The 27175-nt window shown below is 46.0% G+C and overlaps 1 protein-coding gene across 6 annotated transcripts; it reads left to right on the top strand.

Moving 5' to 3' along the window:
* Positions 1-1807: 1807 nt before the first annotated feature.
* On the top strand, positions 1808-27175 carry ptprc (protein tyrosine phosphatase receptor type C). 6 transcript variants are annotated; one of them, XM_056603537.1, is made up of 39 exons: positions 1808-1915; positions 2042-2183; positions 8525-8542; positions 8712-8732; positions 9947-9964; positions 10159-10176; positions 10345-10362; positions 10567-10587; positions 10746-10763; positions 10888-10908; positions 11048-11062; positions 11282-11599; positions 11849-11866; positions 11958-12227; positions 12344-12544; positions 12659-12778; positions 13602-13739; positions 15787-15945; positions 16109-16246; positions 16565-16773; positions 16854-16914; positions 17744-17852; positions 18287-18321; positions 18498-18607; positions 19230-19320; positions 20002-20078; positions 20298-20334; positions 20559-20656; positions 20878-21003; positions 21347-21501; positions 21966-22101; positions 22693-22842; positions 23777-23864; positions 24292-24434; positions 24703-24837; positions 25028-25147; positions 25703-25869; positions 26482-26617; positions 26909-27175. In XM_056603537.1, exons 2-39 carry the CDS (start codon positions 2120-2122, stop codon positions 27164-27166), a joined length of 4035 nt encoding a protein of 1344 aa, XP_056459512.1. In that variant the 5' UTR covers positions 1808-1915; positions 2042-2119; the 3' UTR covers positions 27167-27175. The 6 variants fall into 6 exon arrangements, with proteins under 6 accessions (XP_056459512.1, XP_056459513.1, XP_056459514.1 ...); XM_056603538.1 differs by lacking the exon at positions 10159-10176; XM_056603539.1 differs by lacking the exon at positions 11282-11599.

Raw genomic sequence — 27175 nt, 5'->3', positions numbered from 1 at the left:
TACTCTCTACCAAAAAAATCCGAAAAGAACTGTCTCATCCTACTAACGGCTTGTCTGACATGCTTCATAATATCGTGTTGCGTGTGCCTGCGATTAACCTCAAATATCACCGCTGCATCAAATCTCGCCGGATCATGGCCCAAACAAGGAGCTCAGGAAGATGATTATGTTTACGTCCGTTGGCTACTGCGTGGGAAGCATGTGTCCGTCCAAAAAACCGATTTGTTTCTTTGTACTTTTTTAGTTTTACTTTCAATACTTGCATATTTGAACCGTGATATATAGGCTACTATCAAAACTTAATGAATCAATATGTTGAGCTAGATGAACGCTATTTACTTGGTGTTTCACTTTTCTTATTTATCTGGATTGTATCGTTAAATGCCAACATTTATTCAAAATGCATTATTTAGAGTACACCAGCTCAGAAGGAGCTACCGATATTGTGTGCGGTGTCCTGTGATAAACCCCCTGTCAGCCGGAGATGCACACACAGATGCACCAGAGGAGCCTTATTACGGCGGCCAGGGCTGTGAAGTTTCCTCAGGCCTGGAGAGTCCCCCCTAATACGGGAGGGAAGGGACCGTTCACACCAAAAGCTGTAAAGCGTTTTGAGCGATAAACGCCCATTCACTTTCTATTAGACATGAGCGATTAAGCGATAGGAGCGATAAAACGCTTGAGCGATAGCTTTAAAGCTGTAAAGCTGTAAATGAGAGTTGAAAACAGCTCAACTCTATGCAAATGAGCTAGTAGCGTTTCGGCTGTAGATGACCGCCAGCCAATCGGAATGCAGATGTGGGTGTGGGTCCCAGGCGTGGGTACCAGTAAACAAACGCGAGAACTTTATTTCCTAGTTCCTACCACACATTTGTTCCTTCATCATGAGAGAATAATTGAGCGGATCTTTTCCATAATAAACAATACTACACACGCACGCACGCACGCACGCACGCACGCACGCACGCACGCACGCACGCACGCACGCACACACACACACACACACACACACACACACACACACACACACACACACACACACACACACACACACACACACACACACACACACACACACACGATAGCGATCAACTAAGCTATAATCTAGCATTTAAGCAATCGCTCCATTAATTAGTTATTCAGTGTTTCATGTATTTATGCTTAGTATTCTTTTTTTCTATTGACCAAACGTATGAATATCTTGTGTTTTTCAGCTATTCAGCGATTTTGCATCTTTTACAGCTCTTGGTGTGAACGTACAGTAAGGGAGGAGGGGTGTGCTGTACTTTATACCCTACAGAATCCACTTCCCCACTTGTTCTCTTTTCCCTCTCACACCATAAAGATAGTCAACGGGGAAACAGAAGTGACACTTTATACGGTTCCCAGGCAGTGGTGGTAAAAGCCCTGTGTGCTTCATTGTATGTAAGATCTTAATGCCAAGATAACATACCCATGTGTCTGTTTCACTTTAGTACTGGGTCTACGTGTGCTGAGACAAGGCAACAGGAGGGACAATACCGTCCACCTGCTCCTTCTGTACCCAAACGGACGATTTAACACCGTCAGCCCCAGCCAGCTCTCTCACCCAGAGCTCTCCTTCACTGGGAGATCCTGGGGGATCAAACACACAAGGAGATATGACTAAAGAGGCCCTTCGGGGCGACAATACTGCCGTGTAGATGTAACACTCTGAAAAAGGAGATGTGAGCGGCGCGATGCAAGACTTCCTGTTCTCGGCTGGGCCGTGGCGCGATCGAGCCGAAGCTTCCTGTGAAGTGAAAAGGTGAGGCCTGCGTGCAGCAGCAGCAGCCTCCGCATCATGACGTAGCGCTCTGCATGAAACCAGAGTTTGAGGAACAAGCTACTCAGGAAGTGCTGTCCACTGTGATAAAGGCCCACGCTGACACAAAACGTATGTATCTCCATCGCAACCAACACCCCTGTTTAACCCAGTTTTAAAACACTTTGGTTGTTTGTCGCTCGGAGTTTGGTGCGGTTTGGAGCGGAGGATCATGAAGGGTTTGTTTGGTTCTTGAAGGTTTTTTCGACTCGCTTGGTGGAACCGGGAGAACCTCGGTGTCGGGACCTTTAGGATCCCACCTTCGCCGTCCCGGACATGGCTGGGCTCGACGGACTCAGGGTGCTGCTGCTGCTGGCTGGGCTGGTCGCCATGGCAAACTGTGAGTAGAGTTTGGAGAGCAGAGTTTGATCTGTCACGGATCGTTTGCTCTTCCTCTGTTGAGTTCTGGGTGACGGGGGGAAGAACTAGTTAAGTATCCAGATCAGGTATTGCGTGGCGTTGAACGCGATAAGATTTGTTATTCAGTTATTCATTCTGTTATACAGCTTTCTGTGTATAGTTGCGACAGCACTATTGTTGTTTTCATCTCTTATGTAGAGAAATAAAATCAGCGAGAAATAAACATAAAGCGTGAAATTGAAAATTATGACAACTAAAAGAAGATTAATATTTTGGTGCGCGACCCAAGCGGTCTTTGGGTACGTTTCTGCAGGAGTAGCTCAGTAAAGATACGGCTCATTTCAATAGTTTCCCTTTATGGTCGTGTTTCCGCCAGTAACCCACCAGATACTTTGTACTGTAGCATACGCAGTTACGTTAGATGAAAACCTGCTAAAAGAATTAGGAATTCATCAAAGTATTTTGCCTATTTGTTTACGTTTTTGATTTAGTAGAAGTAAATCCCAGCATGTGTTCATGTGTGAGACTTATTTTGGGTGTGTCACATAGAAGCTGTTTCTTCTTACTAAAGGAAGGCTGATAGTTCAACCTCGCACACACGCACACGCACACACACACACACACACACACGCACACACACACACACACACACACACACACACACACACACACACACACACACACACACACACACACACACACACACACAGTCTCACAGGTCGACATTCTTTTTCATGTGTGTGTGTGAGTGCATGTGTGATGTGAGAGCGTGCGTGTGGGCGTGCGCACATAAGTGAGTGAGCGCAAACGCACAAGAAGGCACAGCGAGGTGGCTGTGTTTATTTGTGTGCTTCCTGGGCGCTCATGAATGAGCGCTTGTGTGTGTGCGAGGGTGGAACCACCCCGAGCTCTCTATAATGCCACCGGCATGACTGGAAGGTCTGTCACACCTAATGCCACCTGTCAGTCAGTCTCTGTCTATTCCGAGCTCCCCCCCTGTCTGTTCCCGGGCTGGAGAGAGATCCTCCTGCAGGATTCATCCTCTTCATCTATTCATATTCTGCCCATCCGCTCCAATAACAATCAAGGTTCATTTTAGTCATCTACAGCAAAGGTGCCAGAATCATTATCAGTCATTATCAGTCATCCTCTCTCTCTCTCTCTCTCTCTCTCTCTCTCTCTCTCTCTCTCTCTCACCCTTCCATTTCTTCTCTCGCTTGTCTCTTTCTCCCTTTCCTTCTCTCTCTTTCTCTCTCTCTCTCTTTCTTTCTCCCTCTTTTCTTTTCTCTCACACTCTCTCGCTCTCTGTCTTTCGCTTTCTCTCCCTCTCTTTTCTTTTCTATCTTTCTCTCTCACCTTTTCTCTCTCTCACTCCATCTCTCTCTCTCTCTCTCTCTCTCTTTTTCTCGCTCTCTATTTTCTTCTCTCCCTCCTCTCTTTCTCTCTCTCACTCCATCTCTCTCTCTCTCTCTCTCTCTCTCTCTCTCTCTTTTTCTCGCTCTCTATTTTCTTCTCTCCCTCCTCTCTTTCTCTCTCTCACTCTGATCTGTTTTAGCTAATAATTGCTGCGTTAGTCCAAACACCCATTCCCCATTCCGCCGAACCCACCATGGTGCCTCAGCTGACCCCATCAGCCGTACCTAGAGCACCTTACCTCTGCGCGGCAGTGTTCATCCCAAACATGTTGACAATCTACATGGGACGGGCACAGTGACGTTTCAGCATGGCTTGGAACACATACATCAGGTCGCTTACCGGTCCTGCAAGCACCCTAACCCCACACAGAGCAGGGGGGCAGACGCAGAGGAGGCTGCCCGACCACTTCCGTGTTCCATTTTGAGCCGAGTGTGTTTCCTGGTGTGTGGCAGAGCGTAGCACGCCCCGGCTGTGAGATGGAGCCAGTGCAGTGTCAGATGGAACCAGATGGAACCAGTGCAGTGTCAGATGGAACCAGATTGAACCAGTGCAGTGTCAGATGGAACCAGATGGAACCAGTGCAGTGTCAGATGGAACCAGTGCAGTGTCAGATGGAACCAGATGGAACCAGTGCAGTGTCAGATGGAACCAGTGCAGTGTCAGATGGAACCAGATGGAACCACTACAGTATCAGTGTCAGGTGGAACCAGTGCAGTGTCAGATGGAACCAGTGCAGTGTCAGATGGAACCAGTGCAGTGTCAGATGGAACCAGTGCAGTGTCAGGTGGAACCCGTGCAGTGTCAGGTGGAACCAGTGCAGTGTCAGGTGGAACCAGTGCAGTGACAGATGGAACCAGTGCAGTGTCAGATGGAACCAGTGCAGTGTCAGATGGAACCAGTGCAGTGTCAGGTGGAACCAGTTCAGTGTCAGATGTAACCAGTGCAGTGTCAGGTGGAACCAGTGCAGTGTCAGATGGAACCAGTGCAGTGTCAGATGGAACCAGTTCAGTGTCAGATGGAACCAGTTCAGTGTCAGGTGGAACCAGTGCAGTGTCCAATGGAACCAGTGCAGTGTCAGGTGGAACCAGTGCAGTGTCCGATGGAACCAGTGCAGTGTCAGGTGGAACCAGTGCAGTGTCAGGTGGAACCAGTGCAGTGTCAAGACGGTACAAGGCGACAGTGAAATGCTTCGAAGATTACCCAGAAAGGGAATGGGGAAGTTGGTGGGCCAAAAATACAACATTGTAATCGGGGGAGATTACAGAGAGAGAGAGAATGTGTGAGCTAAACAGTTTATATGGCTGCAAAGGGAAGTTGGAACTGATCAAATGATTTGTCTGAAATGAGAGGGCGTTGACGAAAGCATGTAAAAGAGACATTGCAGACAATGTGAAGAATAATATCTTAGAAAATGTAATTTGGGGTTTGAAATCATCTTCATCCCAACTAATCTCTGACCTACACATGGGCAGGATATGACTAACATTATCTATGTATTATACAACATACATAGATATAACTATGATTCACTGGCACTTTAACAACAGTGTAATAAGCCCAGTAAGGATAAATAAGGATGTAACATTTACATATACATATGAAGTGCCGAAAATCTGTTGGTATTCCTTCTATGATGTTAAACATAGCTTGTATATGCTATTCTGTCACTGGTTCTTAAATATTGGTCTGATGCCGAAAAAACGAATGGAACAAACAAAGAAGTCTTGAGTAATAAATAGTGAGAACCAAAATGAATATTTTCTCATGGGTCAAGGCAGCGTTTTGGGCTGAGCGTTGAAAGAAGGAGAAGGGAGGGGGACTAAGTGGTCATCCCCATGGTCACGGCCAATGTTGTGATACTTTCACTATGAGTGTCAAAGAAGCCTTCCCCTCTGGGTGAGTCGACCTTACCGCCCCATAGACAGAGCTCCACTCTCCCACACAGGCACTGTGGCGCTATAATGTCGTAGAAGCACTCTCTCTCTCTAATAAAGATAAAGCTCAGATCGGAGTAGGACTGGTCGACAGAGAGTCAAAAACATAGGATGCTTCAATGTCATGTTCAATGTTAAAATGTGCTCAGTAGGACTGCGTAGCATTCATTTTTATCCGTGCTAAGCTTCCGCTGTAAAAGCCAGAGTGTGTGCGTGCGCGTGTGTGCGCATCTACATGTGTGATTGTGCTACGAGACGGGGGGAAGGGGGGTCTTGGCGGCAAATTCATCTTTGACATTAGTCAGATTCAAAGCCTTCTCCCAACAAGCCCTTAGGGCCCGAGACAAAGTGAATGCCATTGCAAAAGAGCATGCATCTCCTTTTATGCAGCCTGCCTAGCCTAACCACATCCTGAGTCTCATTGTCCTCCCCAGCCACTGTGGTATCTCGTTTGTCACGCACCGTCTCCTTGTCTAAGACACAAGGGGAAAACGTTCTCTTCACGTTCGCACTGTAATGAATAAAGATCCAAAATGTTTCTATGTTTTTGGCAAATTGCCTTTATGTATCGGGATTGGTATAAATGATGCAGAATGATTTATAACACTTTAGGGTTACTATGATACGGAAACCACAATAATACTGTTCAATGGCTACTATATAAAAATAAATAGATTAAAATAATATATAATAAAGAAATAGTAAGTAACTATACCATAGAATCGGCCAACCTGGGCAAAATAAGGAAATAAACATTTTGCAATTTTACTCATTTTTTCAAGTCAGACAGGAAATGGTGGTTAGCATTCTGAAAGAACAATTGTCCTTGGTATTTGCACATTTGCCATAGCAACCAGGTTATACCACACACGGCCTGTACACAAGATCCAGTGAGAATCATCACTTCTTGCAACAGCCCCGGTTTCTCCACCTGCTGTAGCTCTCACCCAGCAGAGAGGGGTACGTTTCTCCACCTGCTTACCCCCAGCAGGGAGAGTTGAGTTCCTCCACCTGCTTTCACCAAGCAGAGAGGGCTAGTCTCCCCACCTACAGCTATCAGTCTAAGTTACAAGGTCTTGTCAATCCCAATAACACAGCGTCACCAAGGAGTCTGAGAGCTCTTTCCAAACCTGGTCAGAAGAACAGCGAACACGACTCACTTCTTTCCTGTGATAGAAAACCATCACGGCACATTTGTGCTTTTATTGCGGTTATAACATCTATTTCTGCTAAAACTGAGGCACGGTCTGCATCGTCCGACCGTGTTGCGAGCCGATTCGTAAATACGCTCTCTAGTGCAGTGCTTCCCCAACCTATCCAAACCACAGCTAATTAAAATCCAAAACACCCCAACTACATTCACTAAAGAAACCCTTGTGAACCAGGCGTGGCAAGGGGACCGATTGTTGTCCACCAACGCCACCGTGTTATTATTAAATCAAGGAAATACATGATGTGATGAACTAATATGACATACCAATATATAATAACCGGGTTCCCAAGAACAAAGTTCAGAACTGCAGGCGAGGCAGTGAGGAACAGAGATGTGAATGTTCCTCAAACGAACAATACGTTTATTACTTCTGAATTTGAAAACCGTTTAATATTAATATTATTCCAAAATATCAGGAACTTTATCTTACTCATAAAGAAGACAAATATCAACTGGCGGCCAGTAGGCCCCAGCGACACACGGGGAGATAATGGTAAATGGTCGACATTTATTCTGCGCTTTTCCTAACCAGTGACCACTCAAAGCGCTTTACAACATTGCCTCACATTCCCTCATACACACATTCACGGCGGTGTCGACCACAAATGGCGGCGATCAGGTCGTAGGGTGCGCGTTGGGGGAGATGTCTTGCTCAGGAAGACCTCGACACTCAGCTAGGAGGAGCCGGGGATCGAACTAGCAACCTTCCGGTTACCAGCCAGCCCGCTCTACCTCTTGAGCCACGTGCTGCTCTAATAATGGGATGGACGTGCCGACAATATAAACGTACACAGAGAATGAAACGGGGAAGGAAGCGACATGAAGTGATGTGCTCACACTCACGGCATTGCAGCCCCGGTGTTCAAATCTTTTTTTATCTTTTTGCCTTGCTCCGTGACAGAGTTTGCAACCGGATGTTATGTTACACGTCTCCCTCACACAGGGAGAAGCCATGACGATGAAGCGTGTCGTTCAGGACGGTGTTATTAAACCGTCTGCCTGAAGACATGTAAATCCAGCGTGAACAACAGTCTGAATGCGTATGATGAAGCAATGTGTAACACATGATGTGTGTATGAAACACACACATCTCTCAATATAGCAGCAGTTGGGAAATCTTAACTAAGAGGAAAGTAACACAGATGGTTGACCAGTAAGGGCTAAGTCACTAGTCCGACAAAGAAACTCTGTTCCTCAGTATTGGAGGAAGTACTCACACAGAGTACTGAAGTAAAAGTACAAACAGATAAAAATGTACTCTTGCAAAAGTTGAAGTACCACATGAACTCTAAATTGACTTAAGTATCGTGCAGATACATGAAAACTGTACTTAAGTACAGTGACATATTACTTTGTTACTACTTGCAGAACTACACTTGCAAAACACTCCAGTTTTACGTAGTTTCAACAGTGTCCACATCCTCTTGTAATCAGGCCTTCGCTCTGATAACCATTTCGCTAGATAAATAGCTGCAGAATTGCGCACAGGAAGATATCTGATATTTTGAATAAGTCTATATTATTAGTCTGTATTTGACCTGCTTGATGGTTGATTATAATTTTTTTATTTTGTTTGTAAGGAATCTCAAAATAGGGAGTGTTAGATTTAACACATTTTAGGATAGTCAATATTGAGTAACATAGAACATATAATAGAATCATGCAGTTAAATAATAACCTCATCGTGGAAAAAATTACATCTATGTCTCTCTCAATCTCTCTTTCTCTTCCTGTTTCTCTCTCTCTCTCCATCTCTAGGTCAGGACAATCCAACTGGTGAGTTGTGATGCAGTATTTAATTTCCGCAGCAAAAAAAACTGTCAAGAATGCAGTCAAATTATTACCTCACATACCCTAACATTTATGTCTCTCTCTCTCTCTCTCTCTCTCTCTCTCTCTCTCTCTCTCTCTCTCTCTCTCTCTCTCTCTCTCTCCTCATTTGCAGCAAAGCCGATGCCTCCCACTGGTAAGTTGTAATGCAGTGTTTCATTCTGCACAAAAAACCCAAAACCAATAACATTCACACACCGACGGCGGTGTCGACCGCAGAAGGCAGCGATCAGGTCGTAGGGTGCGCGTTGGGGGAGGTGTCTTGCTCAGGAAGACCTCGACACTCAACTAGGAGGAGCCGGGGATCGAACTAGCAACCTTCCGGTTACCAGCCAGCCCGCTCTACCTCCTGTGCCACGTGCTGCTCTAATAATGGGATGGACGTGCCGACCATATAAACGTACACAGAGAATGAAACGGGGAAGGAAGCGACATGAAGTGATGTGCTCACACTCACGGCATTGCAGCCCTGGTGTTCAAATCTTTTTTTATCTTTTTGCCTTGCTCCGTGACGGGATTTGCAACCGGATGTTATGTTACACGGCTCCCTCACACAGGGAGAAGCCATGACGATGAAGCGTGTCATTCAGGACGGTGTTATTAAACCGTCTGCCTGAAGACATGTAAATCCAGCGTAAAAAACAGTCTGAATGCGTATGATGAAGCAATGTGTAACACATGATGTGTGTATGAAACACACACTCCCGAAACACATCTCTCAATTAACTTAACTAAGAGGAAAGTAACACAGATGTTCGACCAGTAAGGGCTAAGTCACTAGTCCGACAAAGAAACTCGTTCTGTTCCTCAGTAGTGGAGGAAGTACTCACACATAGTACTGAAGTAAAAGCACAAACAGATAAAAATGTACTCTTGCAAAAGTTGAAGTACCACATTAACTAAATTGACTTGAGTAACGTGCAGATACATGAAAACTGTACTTAAGTACAGTGACAAATGACTTTGTTACTACTTGCAGAACTACACTTGCAAAACACTCCAGTTTTACGTAGTTTCAACAGTGTCCACATCCTCTTGTAATCATGCCTTCAGTCTGATAACCATTTCGCTAGATAAATAGCTGCAGAATTGCGCACAGGAAGATATCTGATATTTTGAATAAGTCTATATTATTAGTCTGTATTTGACCTGCTTGATGGTTGATTATAATTTTTTATTTTGTTTGAAAGGAATCTCAAAATAGGGGGTGTTAGATTTAGCACATTTTAGGATAGTCAATATTGAGTAACATAGAATATATAATAGAATCATGCAGTTAGATAATAACCTCATTGTGGTAACAACAACATCTATGTCTCTCTCAATCTCTCTCTCTCTCTCCATCTCTAGGTCAGGTGAATCCCACTGGTGAGTTGTAATGCAGTATTTAATTTCCGCAACAAATAAAACAGTCAAGAATGCAGTTAAATTATTATCTCACATTCCCCTACATCTATGTCTCTCTCTCTCTCTCTCTCTCTCTCTCTCTCTCTCTCTCTCTCTCTCTCTCTCTCTCTCTCTCTCTCTCTCTCTCTCTCTCGCTCTATCTACATTTGTTGTAGTTCTGGAGACTACCACTGGTGAGTTGTGATGCAGTATTTAATTTCCGCAACAAAAAAAACTGTTAAGAATGCAGTTAAGTTATTACCTCACATTCCCTTACATCTATGTCTCTCTCTCTCTCTCTCTCGCTCTCGCTCTCGCTCTCGCTCTCTCTCTCTCTCTCGCTCTATCTCCATTTGTTGTAGTTCTGGAGACTACCACTGGTGAGTTGTGATGCAGTATTTAATTTCCGCAACAAAAAAAACAGTTAAGAATGCAGTTAAATTATTACCTCACATTCCCTTACATCTATGTCTCTTTCTCTCTCTCTCTCTTTCTCTCTCTCTCTCTCTCTCTCTCTCTCTCTCTCTCTCTCTCTCTCTCTCTCTCTCTCTCTCTCCTCTCTCTCTCTCTCTCTCCATTTGTAGTAGTTCTGGCGACTACCACTGGTAAGTTGTAATGCAGTGTTTCATTCTGCACAAAAAAAACAACAACTGTCAATCATGCAGTTCAATTATTACCTCATCGTGGAAAAAATTACATCTATGTCTCTCTTAATCTCTCTCTCTCTCTTTCTCTTCCTGTTTCTCTCTCTCTCCATCTCTAGGTCAGACGAATTCCACTGGTGAGTTGTGATGCAGTATTTAATTTCCGCAACAAAAGAAACAGTCAAGAATGCAGTTAAATTATTACCTCACATATTATTACCTTACATCTATGTCTCTCTCTCTCTCTCTCTCCATTTGTAGTAGTTCTGGCGACTACCACTGGTAAGTTGTAATGCAGTGTTTCATTCTGCACAAAAAAAACAAAAAAACAACAACTGTCAATCATGCAGTTCAATTATTACCTCATCGTGGAAACAATTACATCTATGTCTCTCTTTCTCTCTCTCTCTCCCCGTTATAGATCAGAGTGCCACAGGTAATCTATCTACCTACCTACCTACCTACCTACCTACCTACCTACCTACCTACCTACCTACCTACCTACCTACCTCCCTCCCTCCCTCCCTCCCTCCCTCCCTCCATGCCCCCCTCTCTCTCTCTCTCTCTCTCTCTCTCTCTCTCTCTCTCTCTCTCTCTCTCTCTCTCTCTCTCTCGCCCCTGTGATCACCATCATGTCGTCTCATTCATTCTACAGTCTCACCCTCACTCACTGCAGTCCCAACCTCCAGCAATGCAGTCTTACCCGCAAGCACTGCAGTCTCAACCTCCAGCAATGCATCCTCATCCTCAACCAATTCATCCTCACCCTCAAGCACTGCAGTCTCACCCTCAAGCAATGCAACCTCACCCGCAAGCAATGCATCCTCATCCTCAACCAATTCATCCTCACCCTCAACCAATTCATCCTCACCCTCAAGCACTGCATCCTCACCCTGGAAAAATTCAACTCCTAACCCAAGCAGTCTTCCCCAGACCGTTGCCACACAAACCAGTGTTCCCACAGCCACCACAGGTTGGACTTTGCAGACATGGACTCATTTCCATGACCTTAATGTTCTGAAGGTTATGTTGATACTACTGATTACTGAATCACGAAACAAAACGTGCTGGATTAGAATTATTTGGAACAAATTGATTGTGTTGAATCGATGTTGTCTGCGATAGCGGCTGCACAGGTCCACATGCCGGCCCACTTAGTGTGGGCGGGCATGTGGACCATTACTTAGTGTCTGTTTCCTCACCCTTGTTTTCCTTTCCCTAGGTCCTCCACCCCCCATGTGTAAGTCTCAGTGTCGTTACGCAATAGTTATTCCAACTACAGGGGGTCTGAAAGATGCTAAATATCATTTATGTCTCTTCTCAATCTGCAGGTAATTACAGCGGTGTAGCAGATAAGACTGGCTTTCTGTTCACCTTTGAAAACGGCACTGAGGGCAACTACAGCATCGAGCTCACTGAACTAATCACCGGTGTATCGAACAAAGTGACGAACGAAGTGACTGTGCCCCTGAATGGCACAAACCCAACCCATCTTCTACAATACCTAAAGCCTTCGACTGTTTACACAGTTCACATTAGTCCAAGCAAAGATCTAACAGTAACATGTGGAAGGAATCTGGAACTGAAAACCAATGACATCGGTAAGTAGGACTTAGCTTGACCATTTCTAGCTAATTAGGCATAGGCCTATATTCCAGAACTTGGGCTAGTGTCATTTTTATGTAACGAACCAACGAGCAATATATTTATATTTCAGATCAGAATGAAATTGAAGAAATTAAACCCGATTCCTACGAAGAGATTTGTTACGAGACTGAATGGAATATCAGTAATGCGAAGTTTGATGTGTCAAGCAAAAAGTATGAATTCTGCATCAAACCGAAGTACACAGACCTTTGTACAAATTTGACGACCCTCAGTTATCCCCCAATGAACTGGACCAAATGGATCGGTTTAGGTATGTTTTGCTGGGCTGACCAGGTTTCTCTTCATCTGTCAGTGCATTTGGCGTTATCTCCCATATATACACATTGTGACGTTTTTTTCATCAAAGATATGGTTTTATCAACAGAATACTTGAATCCCGTTGACATTACACTTGAAGTTCCCAATAAACTTCCAGCAGAAATCAACTGGAAGAATCAAGAGGATTTAAAATGTAAAGGTCTTGGAATTAATTTCACCTGCCAAGGTTAGTGAAATGTGAATATATATTATTAGTCACTTTGACTTTGAAGCATCAATGAAGTAGTAGAAAATAGTGAATTCATGGTGAATTAATCAATTATTAAGCATTGCTCTTATCTTAATACTTATTAGTAAGCACTTAATAATCAGTCATAAGTTATTAATGAGATAGTGAGATAATAGTTAATAAGATAATTTATAAGGCGTAAGTTAATTACTTACAGTTATGACAACTATTTATTTTGTGTGAGTTTATCTAAAATTATGACTATCTATGACTTTCTAAGCATTTATAGATTGATCAATTGGGCTGGATTGATCAATTCAGGTATTTGCAAAACATCAGTTCAGACTTTTGTGTGACCTCATCTAAAGTGAGGACCATCTATGCCTTACTAGATTAAATAACTTAATTCTTGGTACTGCTGCAATGGTACTTAAGTCATTTCCAGCCTTTAAATGTAATTGATCAATGCTTAGTAAGGCATAGAGAGTCCGCACTTTCCATGAGCTCACCGGGAAGACTTAACTAGTGCATTCTAACTACCTGAACTAATCAAGAATTATCAAGTGTTTACTACGCATTATTACCACATTTTAAATAGTTTGTAAATCAACTTAAACTTTATAATTGATCTTATCAACCATTATTTTTCCATATCTTATTCTTTGATAACTGCTTTATAAATGATGAACTCACTTGGAATTCAATATTTACTAGGACTTTATTAATGCTTTGAAAGTGGCAGTTATTCTAAAGCTCTACCGGTATCATAGGTTTCCTCTTCAAAGCTAATGATTCACTTTTACATCTATCAACCCAACAGGCCCTGGCACAACGAAATACAAGCCGGATGAGCTAGAGCCTTACACAAAATACCCATGCACTGGTGTACTGTATAACCTGCATAACAAAACCATTGCAATTGAAAAGACAGTCACCAAAGAAGTCTACATCACTTGTGGTAAGCTGAGGTCAATGTTAATAACAATGTGTTAACCTAACAAGTCAGATTTAAGACAATGCTAGCTGAATATTTGAGAGGTACAGATATGTCAATTCAATGTTGTTCTACTATTTTACTCTCTGACATTGTATCCACTGAGAATTGGACACACACACACACACACACACACACACACACACACACACACACACACACACACACACACACACACACACACACACACACACACACACACACACACACACACACACACACACACACACACACACCCCTCCAACAGTCTGCTGGCTGCTAATGGGAAGACTTCCAGAGTGCAGGGTTTAGGTTCGGGTTAAGGTGAAGTACCTTGGGGTTGAGAGGGGAGTCATCACGGGTTGGACCGCCGCAGAAGGTTCCATGTAGTCCTGTAGCGGAGCGGTAGTCTTGTTGGTCGGGACCCAGGAGTCTCTGCACGGCTCCCAGGGGGTGGACGTGGAGAACGTTATTCTTGCGATCATTTTTGCTTTTGTGACGCTCTCGAATGCTCACAGCGAGGGTAGCGTAGAGTTCTAAAGCGTCCAGTTGAGTTGCATGCATCCCGGCCAATCACAGACAGAGTAGGGCGGGTCTTGGCGAGGGCATAGTAGGATTCATAAATTCGCGCCCGGGCCCTCCATGCTCAGAGAGAGGCATGACCAGTGGTGTAGTCTACGTGATACGCAGGTATACGCCGTATACCCACTAGGAACGCACCAGGATTTGCGTATACCCACTTAAAAATGTGCACGGATACGTATCAATCGTCTTGTGACAGATCTTTCACTTCTGTGTTTATTTTTCGCAAATACCGGTTGGGTATAACTGCAATAAAATACTCTAAGCAGGTGAAGTTATCTCCTACATTCACCATTCATAAAATTCCCCCTGCGCGCTCGCGCTCTGCCCTGTCTCTGTTATGAAGCGCGAAGCTGCCCCTGCATCTCTGCACGTTAGTTGGCGGGCCGAGCCCCTCCTTCTCGCGTGTGTGTGCGTGTGTGTGTCCAGTCCTCCCATATTAATGTGTAAACCACATAACAAGTACTCAACAGAAGACAATGTTTTAATCCCACTTTATATCTCCTTGTTACTTTTAGATGAGAACCCCTGGCCAGCCTTTCAGACTGGGTGTCAGGCTAGGGAATTTAAAAACAGGCATCCTTGGTTAGAGTGGAGGGAAAACAAGTTAGGTAAATGTCAGCCAACATACAGTTGGTATACACAATTGAAATTCATAATGTTAATCACTATGCAAATGAGAGTATAGCTAATTCATGGTCATTTTTAAGGTGCAGTAATTTCACACTTTTACACAATTCAATTACTGTATGGTATGTTAGATAACAACAGTAAGAGCTCAAATTAGAGCAATTGAAAGAGTGAAACATTAGTCTCCTGTCATCTCCTTCTCATGCACTGGTTAGCCATGGTTGTAAACAGTTCATTAAATTATTTTGAGTAGATTTTGTCCTTGTTTAGCATGTGCTATTGCTACTATAGACATACAAAGGACAACTTTTCATTTTTGTCTTCTATTTGTTCATACTGTTATTAAAACTGATAAACCTACTCAGCTTTCCATGATTGTTGATAATCGTTATACTCTTAAATCAGCGGGTTGTAGACCCCTGCGTTGGTGAGTGTGGTGCGACACCCCATAAGCGCCACACACGTACACGTACCGGTGGGACGGGTTTGTAGGAGGCTGGGAGGGAATCATCACAGTATACCCACTACAATAAAATAGACTACACCACTGGGCATGACTAGGCTGTAACTGGATTCTGATAGGACCGCACCAGCCAGACATCCTTTCATTTGATTGGGACATCTTGTATTTGTTTATTTTATTTTTTTAAGCGGGTTGGTTGTGGTCCGAAAAGTAAAAAATGCTACGTTAGCTTTGAGCTACAACATTATTTCACCGTCATGCTGTCAGGCGCTTCCATTTGTAAAATGTACTAAAGCACCATTTGTAACGCAAATAGACACTTGGGTTTAACATGTATTTGTATTTACTGTGTTTTAGATATAGATATAGAGGTGAAAGCTACAACTAAAAACGTGTCAATACGTTTAACCTGGAAGGCAAGGAGCGAACAGTGTTCGCATTTCCCAGAGAATAAGAACTTCTCGTATATTTGTAGCTGCAAGGCGGTCAAGGCTCGTCCCAGTAGGGTCATCGTTGGTACGTCTATTTACATGATCATCTATATTTATCCTCGTGATTTTAGATCTATTAAGATATTTATTTTCTTGTCTACAATTCGAATACAAAGAAAAAAACAAGCCATGCAGTCGGTTCTACTGTTGGTCAATGATGTCTTCATCTATTTCTTTGTCTCCTTTAGCTCTCTCCTCCAAGGAACATTGTGAAGTGACTGGTTTGCTGCCCTTCACTGCGTATAATTGCGAAATTCAACCTCGTTTCAACGGTAAACTCATTGGCATTCCACACGGAAAGGGAAACATTTGGACCAGCGCTGGAGGTGAGCTCTTGTAAAACTATGATTAAAACATAGGAGGAATAATTCGCAGAAGCACTTTTTTTCATTACCCTATGTCAAATATACAAATAGCCTACACTACAGTATACCACTGAGCACACAGCAGCAAGACCGTCTTTCTCTCTGGAGCAGAGAAACACTGTGACCCAAACAACTTCCCAATAGCGATAAATGAAGTTATCTGAATCTTGAGTATACACATAGATGTAGAAGAATTGTCATCAATTATGTAATTGCACGTGTTAATCTGACTCTGAAACGTGTGAAAGTGAAAGTGATTCATCCTCCTCTGTCTCTTAGTGCCCAACAACGTTACAATTAAAAGAACAACTCAGGTGGAGAACAATGCCTTCCAGGTGGAATGCACTGATTTTATAGAGGGCGATTGGAGAGGTCCAAAAGGATCGTACCGCGCCACAATCACACCTGGAGTTCACAAGGAAATACAAAACAGAAGTTGTTTTTTCCAAATCGGTGATCTGAGCTACTCCACGGGGTACACGGTATCGGTAGGTGTGACGACCCCTTCCCGCCAGACCTATCCAGGTATGTGTCGCACCTTGTTCAACGGAAACTCTTGTGTTTTTAGATCGTCGCCTTCAATGGAGTGAATTCCGGGACACCGTTGATAGTCCAACTTCAGACCAGCTGTATGTATCCTCCAGTCTTCGTTTCGTATACACACCTGAAGCCATCCCAGGAAGCACTCTGCTTTCTTATTTTTTAACGTTAAAGAGCCAGTGAGCCCGCTGTTTCGGTTGGGATTCGAACACTTGTGATTTAAAAAATGTGTTTTGGGCCGAGTTTTAGGAAAGAGGGGGGCGTGTTATCCCCATGGTTACGACCCACGGCAACTTCATGATACTTTTTTTTTACGGTCGTTGTGTAACTGTTACGAGTGTTTTAATGAGCGATGTTGTATTTTGAATTTTCTTGAAATATATATATTTTTAAATCGAACCCTCGCCCGGACACGGGTATTAAATACATCGCTGCCCAGGCAGAGCTCCACACGGCCACACTATCCGCCGCTGCCCGTTGGTCGCGACTCGTGACGCCAGACTACATCGGAAAAGCCTAGTCTGACGTCACGAAAAGAACAATACTTGCGTTACGCAGAGAGAAATGTTCACGTCGTGTTTTGGGAATAATGCCAAAAACATAGGAATGACCCCTTTTTCCTCTAAATTGGATACTTATTTTCAGTAACAGTGATAAAATGGCATAGATTACTATGTTGACGATCATAAGACCAGTTACCATGTGTAAAACCAACAATTGGGTTCAATGGCTCTTTAATGCATAAAGATACACAAACATTTCAGCATTCCCTCACTTTGTATTTTTGTGTTTTCATTTTCTGACGTGTGTCCGTATGTTAACGTACATACTGTACATACGTTTACACATATATTATACACATGTTACAATAAGTGTCTGGGAGTATGTTTGCATTTCCTTGTTGTTCCTCTGTTCCAGACAACGACAGAGTTCTGATTGGGTTCCTGGTGTTCCTCATCCTGCTCACGGCTCTGGCCCTGTCCTTTGTGCTCTACAAGATCTACATTCTGCAGCGCAAGAAGACACAGTAAGAGGCGGTTCTAGCATTACATCACGTTTCATTACATTTACCTTCAGGGCATTTAGCGGACGCTTTTATACAAAGTGACACACAATAAGTGCATTTGTCAGAAGAAAGAAACCATATATTACTGTCGGTACAGTAAAGATGTTCATAAAAACAAGCTCTTAGCATTTACAATTGTTTGGTTAATTCATTCAGCATATCCAACCATGTTAGCTAGGACAAGACGCTACGCGATGCTAAGTTCTATTTTTAAGTGCCAGGAGGTACAACGTACATTAAGTGCGTAAGTGCGCAGGCTGCAGTGAAAAGTGACATATTGAGTGTTTGTATGTGCCTTTGAGTTTTAGCAAATGAGCGACTTTCAAAATCACTGTACTTACTAAGTAGCATGCGTTGACAAATGATGATAAATTAACCCTATTTTGTCTCCGTAGACAGGATGATGGTCTCCTGCTTACTCCACAGACAAGTAAGTAGACACTAGAAAGTGGACCTTCCCAACTCTCTTAATACTGACGAGGGAACAACAGCTCATCCCACTGAGCCCGCATGAGGACATTATGAAGGGCGTAGGAATATTGAATGTTGAAAGGTCAAATGTATTCACGCAAAAGAGGTACGACCAAACTCCGGTCTCTCCCACAGACGAGGAAGACCAACTCATGCATCTGGAGCCCATCGGGGCGGAGGTCCTGCTCGACGTCTACAAGAAGAAGATCGCCGACGAGGGAAGGCTGTTCCTGGCCGAGTTTCAGGTGATGGTCCGCCACAATGCATCATGGGGCTTTTTGAGTGCGGTTTCAGGTGACGGTCTCCCAGACAGGGTTAGACTGATATTCATGTTGAAATGCAGAGAACATTGATCATCTGGATGGTCTCAGGTACGGCCTGGATCGGGCATCAGGTGATTTCCCTGTGTGGGCGGGGCCACGTACGTAGCCAGCTATGAGGTCACCGAGGTCCGGACCTCGCATATTTTTTTATTTTTTTTTTTCTAAAAAATCTGCGGTTGAGAACTTCTCCGAGACGAGTGCTACGTGGCACATGGTCACTGTTTTCCGACCCTGGCTGAAGGCGTGGCCCTAAGTCAGTCAAAAACTGAAAGCCACTCTTTGCTCAGCCATCAATGAAACTCTACCGCTAATTGGTTCTGCCATTCTTTGGGGGGGGGGGGGGGACTTTTAACGGGCTCCTGACCGGACAGATGTGCAGAGAGAAACTGAGAGTGAACCCAGAGGATCAGCATGTCTCCCCGGGCTAGCTGTAGTGTAGACCAGCGCTGCTGTAGACTAGCGCTGCTGTAGACCAGCGCTGCTGTAGACCAGTTCTGCTGTGGCCTGGGTCTGTGCCGTGACAGGCGTTTCCCTTCTCTTGCAGAGCGTCCCCAGGATCTTCTCCAGGAACACCATGAAGGAGGCCAAGAGGTCGTACAACGCCGTGAAGAACCGCTACGTGGACATCCTGCCTTGTGAGTGGAGGGGAGCCTATCCATGCACTAACTCAGAGACACACACACACACACACACACACACACACACACACACACACACACACACACACACACACACACACACACACACACACACACACACACATTCATGCACACAAACCAACGTGTGCGCATGCACGCACATACACACACACACACACATACGCACGTGCACATATTGAGACACACACATTCACACACGCACACACACACATTTTTGCTCATAATGGGTGTTTGAAAGGGGTTAGGGTTGTGAGTGTGAATGCGCCCCGGCCCCCTCCATCCACAAGAAGGTGGTGTTCTGAGGGTGGAGGCATGGATCGGGTTGCACAGACGAATAGCCAACACCAACCATGGCAGCTTGGAGCCAATCCAGCACCTTATCGTCATATCACCTTCATATCTCAAATAAACTTCTGTATCTAAACTTTTTTCAAACCAATAATTGGCAAAGGTAAATAACGGAATTATTTGAAAAGTAAATCATTGACGTACAATTTAAATGATGCCCAACATCAATAACGGCACCAACAAGGAGAGATGGGTTTGATGATAATAACACTCATTCAACATCGACATAGGGAGATGAATGTTCACAGCTGTGTTGTCGTATTCTGGCGGTCGATGGCTGACGGACTTTCTCCCGCTTCTCTCTCCTAGACGACTATAACCGCGTTCAGCTGACCAGTGGGAACGGAGAGCACGGGTGTGACTACATCAACGCCAGCTTCATCAACGTAAACTAATTAAAAAAAACGAATTAAAATCATGAATGTGGTAATTGTATTGGTCGTGATGGTATCAGTGTTGGAGTTATCGGTAGTAGTTGTTTTTGAAGCAGTTTGAGTAAAGGTTGTAGTGCTAGTTGTATCAATGCATCATAATCTAGGATTAGCACTCGTTTTTTGTAAGGTGGGGCAAATCTGTAAAAACAATGTGTTGTTGTTTTACGACAGGGGTTCCAAGAACCGAAGAAGTACATCGCAGCTCAAGGTACAGGGATATATCCATAAACATTTTACAATCTGACAGATCCTACTCACCCTGTTTGATGAATAATACGTGTGTGTGTGTGTGTGTGTGTGTGTGTGTGTGTGTGTGTGTGTGTGTGTGTGTGTGTGTGTGTGTGTGTGTGTGTGTGTGTGTGTGTGTGTGTGTGTGTGTGTGTGTGTGTCTGCGTGTGTCTGTGTGTGCGTTTATGCGTGTGCGTGTAATAGGACCCAAGGACGAGACCGTGGCTTCCTTCTGGAGGATGACCTGGGAGCAGAAGTCCTCCATCATCGTCATGGTGACCCGTTGCGAGGAAGGGAACAGGGTGAGGGACAATCTTTGTGACCTCTTTGGAGAAGGAAGTTACAATAAGTGCGTGCATAAAGCGCCAGGACGTCAAAACATACAATAAGTGCGTAAGAAGGGTGTTTTTTAGGAGCGTAAGACGGTGAGGAGAAAGGTTATGCGGAGCCCAGGTGAACTCTAAACTCTGCAACGAGTCATAAACACGTGGTTCCGTCCGCTTCCTGTTTGCTCCCCCTGCAGGTGAAGTGCGCCCAGTACTGGCCGTCCACGACCAGCACGCCGGAGGTCTTTGAGGAGTTTGTCGTCAAGCTCAACAAAGAGGAGCAATGTCCGGATTACATCATCCGCCTTCTCACCCTGTCCAACGTGAGTCTGGCCCCGGCAGCAGGCTCTGGGTGCGTGTTCGTCCCGAGACCGGGCGTGACCCTCCCCTGTGAACACCCAGGTTAATTCAGGGCACAGGTGTCTCACATCAGTGCTTAATCAGCAGGTGACCAGGGGAGCCGTCAGCCAATCAGAGGCTGTACATTCAATGGTGTTTACCCAGAGTGGTGGACGTCGTAATGCACACACAACACCACACGTGTTGCGGCGGGGTTTGGATTTCCTTTGAGGCTACGTCCGGCCCACCTGGGTCGGTCTATTCCCCTGCTGGTACGGGGGTCCTCTGTCTCAGCCTCGCCCTGGTGTGTGTGTGTGTCCCCTTCAGAAGAGGGATAACTCCGAGCGGGAGGTGACCCAGATCCAGTTCACCAGCTGGCCGGACCACGGGGTCCCCGAAGACCCCCAACTGCTGCTGAAGCTCCGCAAGAGGGTCAACGCCTTCAAGAACCTGTTCAGCGGGCCCATCGTCATCCATTGCAGGTACCCTGAGTCCCCCAATGAGCCTCCCGTTACCGCGGTGACACTGTAGGTACACCACATGAGCCTCACGTTACCGCAGTGACACTGTAGGTACACCACATGAGCCGCAGGTTACCGCGGTGACACTGACTGTAGGTACACCACATGAGCCTCACGTTACCGTGGTGACACTGTAGGTACACCGCGTGAGCCTCACGTTACCGCAGTGACACTGTAGGTACACCACATGAGCCGCAGGTTACCGCGGTGACACTGACTCTAGGTACACCACATGAGCTTCACGTTACCGTGGTGACACTGTAGGTACACCGCATGAGCTTCACGTTACCACGGTGTCACCGCCTGTGCATGAGCTTCACGTTCACCGCGTTGTGTTGAGTAAAACACTAATTAAACGATGCGTGTGTGTGTGTGTGTGTGTGTGTGCGTCCGTGTGTGTGTGCGGTGCGTGTGTGCGTGTGTAGCGCCGGAGTGGGCCGGACCGGGACCTACATCAGCATCGACGCCATGATGGAGAGCCTGGAGTCGGAGCGCCAGATGGACATCTACGGCTACATCGTCAACCTGCGCAAGCAGCGCTGCCTCATGGTGCAAGTGGAGGTACGGGGGCCCAGAGGGGCCCAGAGGGGCCCAGAGGGGCCGGGCCGTCACAGGGTTTAGACGGGGCCCAGAGGGGCCGGGCCGTCACAGGGTTTAGACGGGGCCCAGAGGGGGCCGGGCCGTCACAGGGTTTAGACGGGGCCCAGAGGGGGCGGGGCGTCACAGGGTTTAGACGGGGCCCAGAGGGGCCGGGCCGTCACAGGGTTTAGACGGGGCCCAGAGGGGGCGGGGCCGTCACAGGGTTTAGACGGGGCCCAGAGGGGGCGGGGCCGTCACAGGGTTTAGACGGGGCCCAGAGGGGGCCGGGCCGTCACAGGGTTTAGACGGGGCCCAGAGGGGGCCGGGCGTGGCCGTTTTGCCGCTCTATGTCCTCGGCATGTGTTTGTTTAAAGTACGTCAACGTGTGTGTCGTCTGTGTTTTTGTTCATGATCTTTTGCCGCCTGTTGTCAAGATCGTCGACGTCATTAGCGTCTTGGTCCTCGTCGTATCTGGGATGAAATGATAGGTCAAGGTTGGTGTTTTATTTACTTGTGTGTGTGCGTGTGTGTGTCTATTTTTGCGTGCCTGTGTGTGTGTGTGTGTGTGTGCAGACCCAGTACATCCTGATCCACCAGGCGATGATCGAGCACAACGAGTTTGGCGAGACGGAGATCGGCCTGTCTGAGTTCCACAGCACCCTGAGCGTGCTGCAGGAGACGGGCTCTGGGGTGGAGACCAGCCTGCTGCAGGACGAGTTCAAGGTAGGGCTGGGCGATTCAGCGAATGTTGATCGCGATTTCGATTTTAGCGTCAAACGATCACAAAATGAACATAATCGATTAACATTTTCTTTTCGACCATTTTGTGTACTATTTTTATAAGGCAAAATGTCAAAGATCTTAATTTCATTGTTTTTTTTAGGAGAGACATGCTGAATAAATCCATGTTTTCAAACTCAAAAATAATCGTTTGAATAATCGTGATTTCGATATTCACCAAAATAATCGTGATTATGATTTTTTCCCATAATCGAGCAGCCATAGTTCAAGGTCCCGATTCGGCGGCCAAATCGTTTCCTGCGCTCAAGGGATCAAGGAAACGTTTCTGAATCAAGCATTAACGTTAGGAGGTTGCTGGGGCGGGCCCTGAGGGCGTCAGAACCTCAAAGATCTTTAACGGCAACCACTTTGAAAGGTTTCAGAAAGAACAAAAAAACGACTCCGAAAGGGCAACTAACCTCAAAGGTCAAAAACGACAGGAGACACTTTGAGGAGTGGCGCTCAAGAATGGGTTGAAGATAACATCTACCAGAGAAACAGATTAACATCGCAGTCCCCTAAGGCGGGAACCCAGACGCAGGGAATGAACAGTGATAAACCACAATACCACTTCCTTAAATAACCCCTAAATCCCTAAGATAATAAGACACAGCTGTGTTTGTGTGCGTGTCTCTCTCTCTCTCTCTCTCTCTCTCTCTCTCTCTCTCGCTCTCTTTCCTCAATCTATATGTATACATGTTATGCATTTCTTTCACTTTTTATTAGTCCAAATTCCACCACGTATCACCAATGAAAAGGTCTTGTGTGTCTAAGTGACATTGGCAGTGGGAGGGTCCTCGCTGTACCAGATCTGCCCATGTTCAGATCGAGGGTGACCAGTGAGGAGACTCACGGTGATGGGTGTTCTATGTTGCAGAGGCTGCCCAAGTACAACAACAGGAGGACCTGCAACACCGGCCTCGCCGAGGAGAACCAGAAGAAGAATCGCTCGTCCGTCCTTCCATGTAAGATTTAGACAAAGACAACAACAACCTCAACATGCCTTCCATCTATTCACACCAACGATTCTAATAATACTTCACCTTGAGCAGCACCTTGATATTCTAATCAGTATCTATCCAAAAACACTATCTATCTGTCTATCACCGGGCTTAGAGCAAGACCGGACAATAGAGCGATGTAATTGGTCAAAATACATGTCCGTTTATCAACGGTGCGGGCATTTGACATCACTACCAAAAACAGCCGTATGCCAGAAGCACAAAAACAGGGGCGCATATATAGGAAAGATAGTGGTGGAAAGTGATTGAACTATAGGTAAGGGAAATAGTTGTATTTAAGTAATATGTATGTAAGAGCGCTCATTTTTTATTGAGTGTAAACTTTGGGTCTGTGCGTTCCTCTCCACTGAACTCCACCGGGCCTGCTCAGACGACTACAACAGAGTGTTCGTGAAGATCGAGGAGGACCACAATGAGCCCGACGACCGGGTCTACGAAGAGGAAGACGAGACCGCCTCCTCCTCCGAGGAAGACGAGGACTCCATGAAATACATCAACGCCTCTCACATCGACGTACGGGAAAACGATCCCCCTCGAATTGTACCGATTCGTGACGAAAGATGACATTGTCCTTTTGCTGCACAAACAAGAAATATCTAATCCATTTTACTATAACATGTTATTATATCATTACAACATAATCATTACAAAATATTACCTGCATTACATACATTTTACATAACGCATTACAAGTAACAGATGGATTCATGTACGGCCGATGCAGGACCTCAGACAGTGAGAGAGATGGGGGTCCTGACTTAGTCTTGTGTTTGCGTCCCAGGGGTACTGGGGCACCGGCAGCCTGATCACAGCCCAGAGCCCTCTGGTCAACACCACCGCCGACTTCTGGCTCATGGTCTTCCAGAAGAGAGCCGCGGCCATCGTCAATCTGTCCGACGGCACGCAAGGCGATTCGGTGAGTCCCCGTTCTGAAGCGTTGCCCGTAGGGGCCAACCGAAATGTTGCATAGCTCCTTTATTTAAAAATGTTGCCGTAAACAAAATGTGAATTTATCCTAAGTGTTCCGTTCTAGATAATGAGACTCAGTAGATTTACGGTTTGGTTGAACTGTATTAATGTTGCTGTTTTTGGCTTTTACTTTGAAGGAGTGTTCTCCCTACTGGGGTAAGGAGAAGACGAAGTTTGAGGACATCGAGGTGGAGGTGACGGAAACAGAGTGCACGCCCGTGTTCACCGTCCGCACCATGCAGATATACCACACCAAGGTACCTGGGGCCCTGTGGGGGGGTCAATAGCGAGCACCCTGCTCAGGGGAGCTCAACCCAGGGGCCAACAGTCAGCTTGACGCCAGGGATTGAAAAATAATAGAATCGGAAGAAACTAAAAAAAGTTATTTAGAATGAGAAATCAATCTATAAAAAAAAATATGAAACACAAAAGCTCTACATCCCTGTACATAGACAGTTGCATTTGGTTCAACCGTTTGTGTTTGAGGGTTATAATAGTCCTTGTATGTTTGGGGGCCCCTCACCAAGTTTCAACGATTTTAGAAAGACTTCTTATAATATATGATATACATAATCTTGTATTATATATATTTTCATGATATATATAATGTATGTACATCTGTGCATATTCATATGTATTATGTATGTTTTCATGTATAAATATATATATATATGTATAATATACGTATATATATATATATATATAGGGGCCACAAAAATATGAAAGGGACAGTTTTTTTTGTTTTTTTTTACCCCAACTGTCCCACGGAGGAATCTCCCTAATCTCTCCCCCCCCCCCCCCCCCCCCCCCAGCGGAAAGAGAGTCGTCAGGTGAAGCAGTTCCACTTCCTCCAGTGGCCGACCAAGAAGCTCCCTGAGAGCGGCGGCCTGCTGACGGACTTCATCCGCTCCGTCAAGCAGACCTGTGGCTGCAGCACGGGGCCCCTGGAGGGCCGCGGCCCCGTGATGGTCCACTGCAGGTCAGCGGAGCCGAGGGCCTGGAACCCACGCACGCACGCACGCACGCACGCACGCACGCACGCACGCACGCACGCACGCACGCACGCACGCACGCACGCACGCACGCACGCACGCTCTCTCTCTCTCTCTCTCTCTCTCTCTGTCTCTGTCTCTGTCTCTCTCTCTCTCTGTCTCTCTCTCTCTCTCTCTCTCTCTCTCTCTCTCTCTCTCTCTCTCTCTCTCTCTCTCTCTCTCTCTCTCTCTCTCTCTCTCTCTCTCTCTGTCTCTGTCTCTGTCTCTCTGACAGACAGACAGACATGTTGTTGTTTTTGTCGTAATAATAATTGTCAAGGATCTCTAAAGTATGCGCTTCCTGCATCCGGCAGGAAACACAGCATGTGACCTGATACTTGGTTTTCACACCTCCCTCTTCTCACCTCTCTGTCCCCGTTCCACTGACTCTAACGCTGCCGAATCAACTTGATTGCTTACCTGAAGTAAACCGACGTGTCCTTCACCAAAAGGGCAACTCGTTCATTAACATGTGACCAACGCAAGGCTTTCCCTGGTCACCAAAGCGTTTGTTTCCCGCTGAACTAACGCCGCCCCCCCCCCACTGCTCGTCCCCCTAGTGACGGCTCGCGGCAGTGCGGTGTGTTCTGTGCGCTGTGGAACCTCATGGACAGCGCCCAGACGGAACGCATGGTGGACGTCTTCCAGATCGCCAAGGCCCAGCGCAGGCAGAGGCAGGGCATGATCAGCAGCGTGGTAAGATACATACGTAAACATCGGCGGGGGCGGGGGGGGGGGGGGGGGGGCTCAGGGGGTAGAGAAGGCTGGCTGGTGGTAAACCGGAAGGTTGCTAGTTCGATCCCAGGCTCCTCCTACCTGAGCGTCGAGGTGTCCCCGAGCGAGATACCTCACCCTGACTGCTCCTGACAAACTGTGTATGAATGGGTGAATGTTAGGTAATGTTGTAAAGCGCTTTGAGTGGCCGCTGGTTAGAAAAGGCGCTGTATAGATGCAGTCCTTTTAGCATTTACCCCCCCCCCCCTACAGGAGCAGTACCAGTTCCTGTACGAGGCGTTGGCGGCCGCCTACCCCGTGCAGAACGGAAGTGTGACGGCGGCGCCCGTTAGCGTGGCAGCCGGGGACGCCGTGCACATCGTCGACGAGACGGGACGAACCCAGGAGCCGGCCGGCATTACCGCGGACGGCCAGCAGGAGGAGGCGGCGAGCACGCCTCTGATTCAGAAGGAGGAGAAGGAGGAGAAGGAGGCGGCCGACAACGGGTCCACCGTTACCATGGAGGTCTGAGGGAGTAGC

Source organism: Gadus chalcogrammus, chromosome 12 (assembly GCF_026213295.1).
Source record: "Gadus chalcogrammus isolate NIFS_2021 chromosome 12, NIFS_Gcha_1.0, whole genome shotgun sequence".
In the NCBI taxonomy this organism is placed as follows: Eukaryota; Metazoa; Chordata; class Actinopteri; order Gadiformes; family Gadidae; genus Gadus; species Gadus chalcogrammus.
Note: the sequence above shows the minus strand (reverse complement) of the source record. Positions and strands in the feature narration are given on the sequence as shown.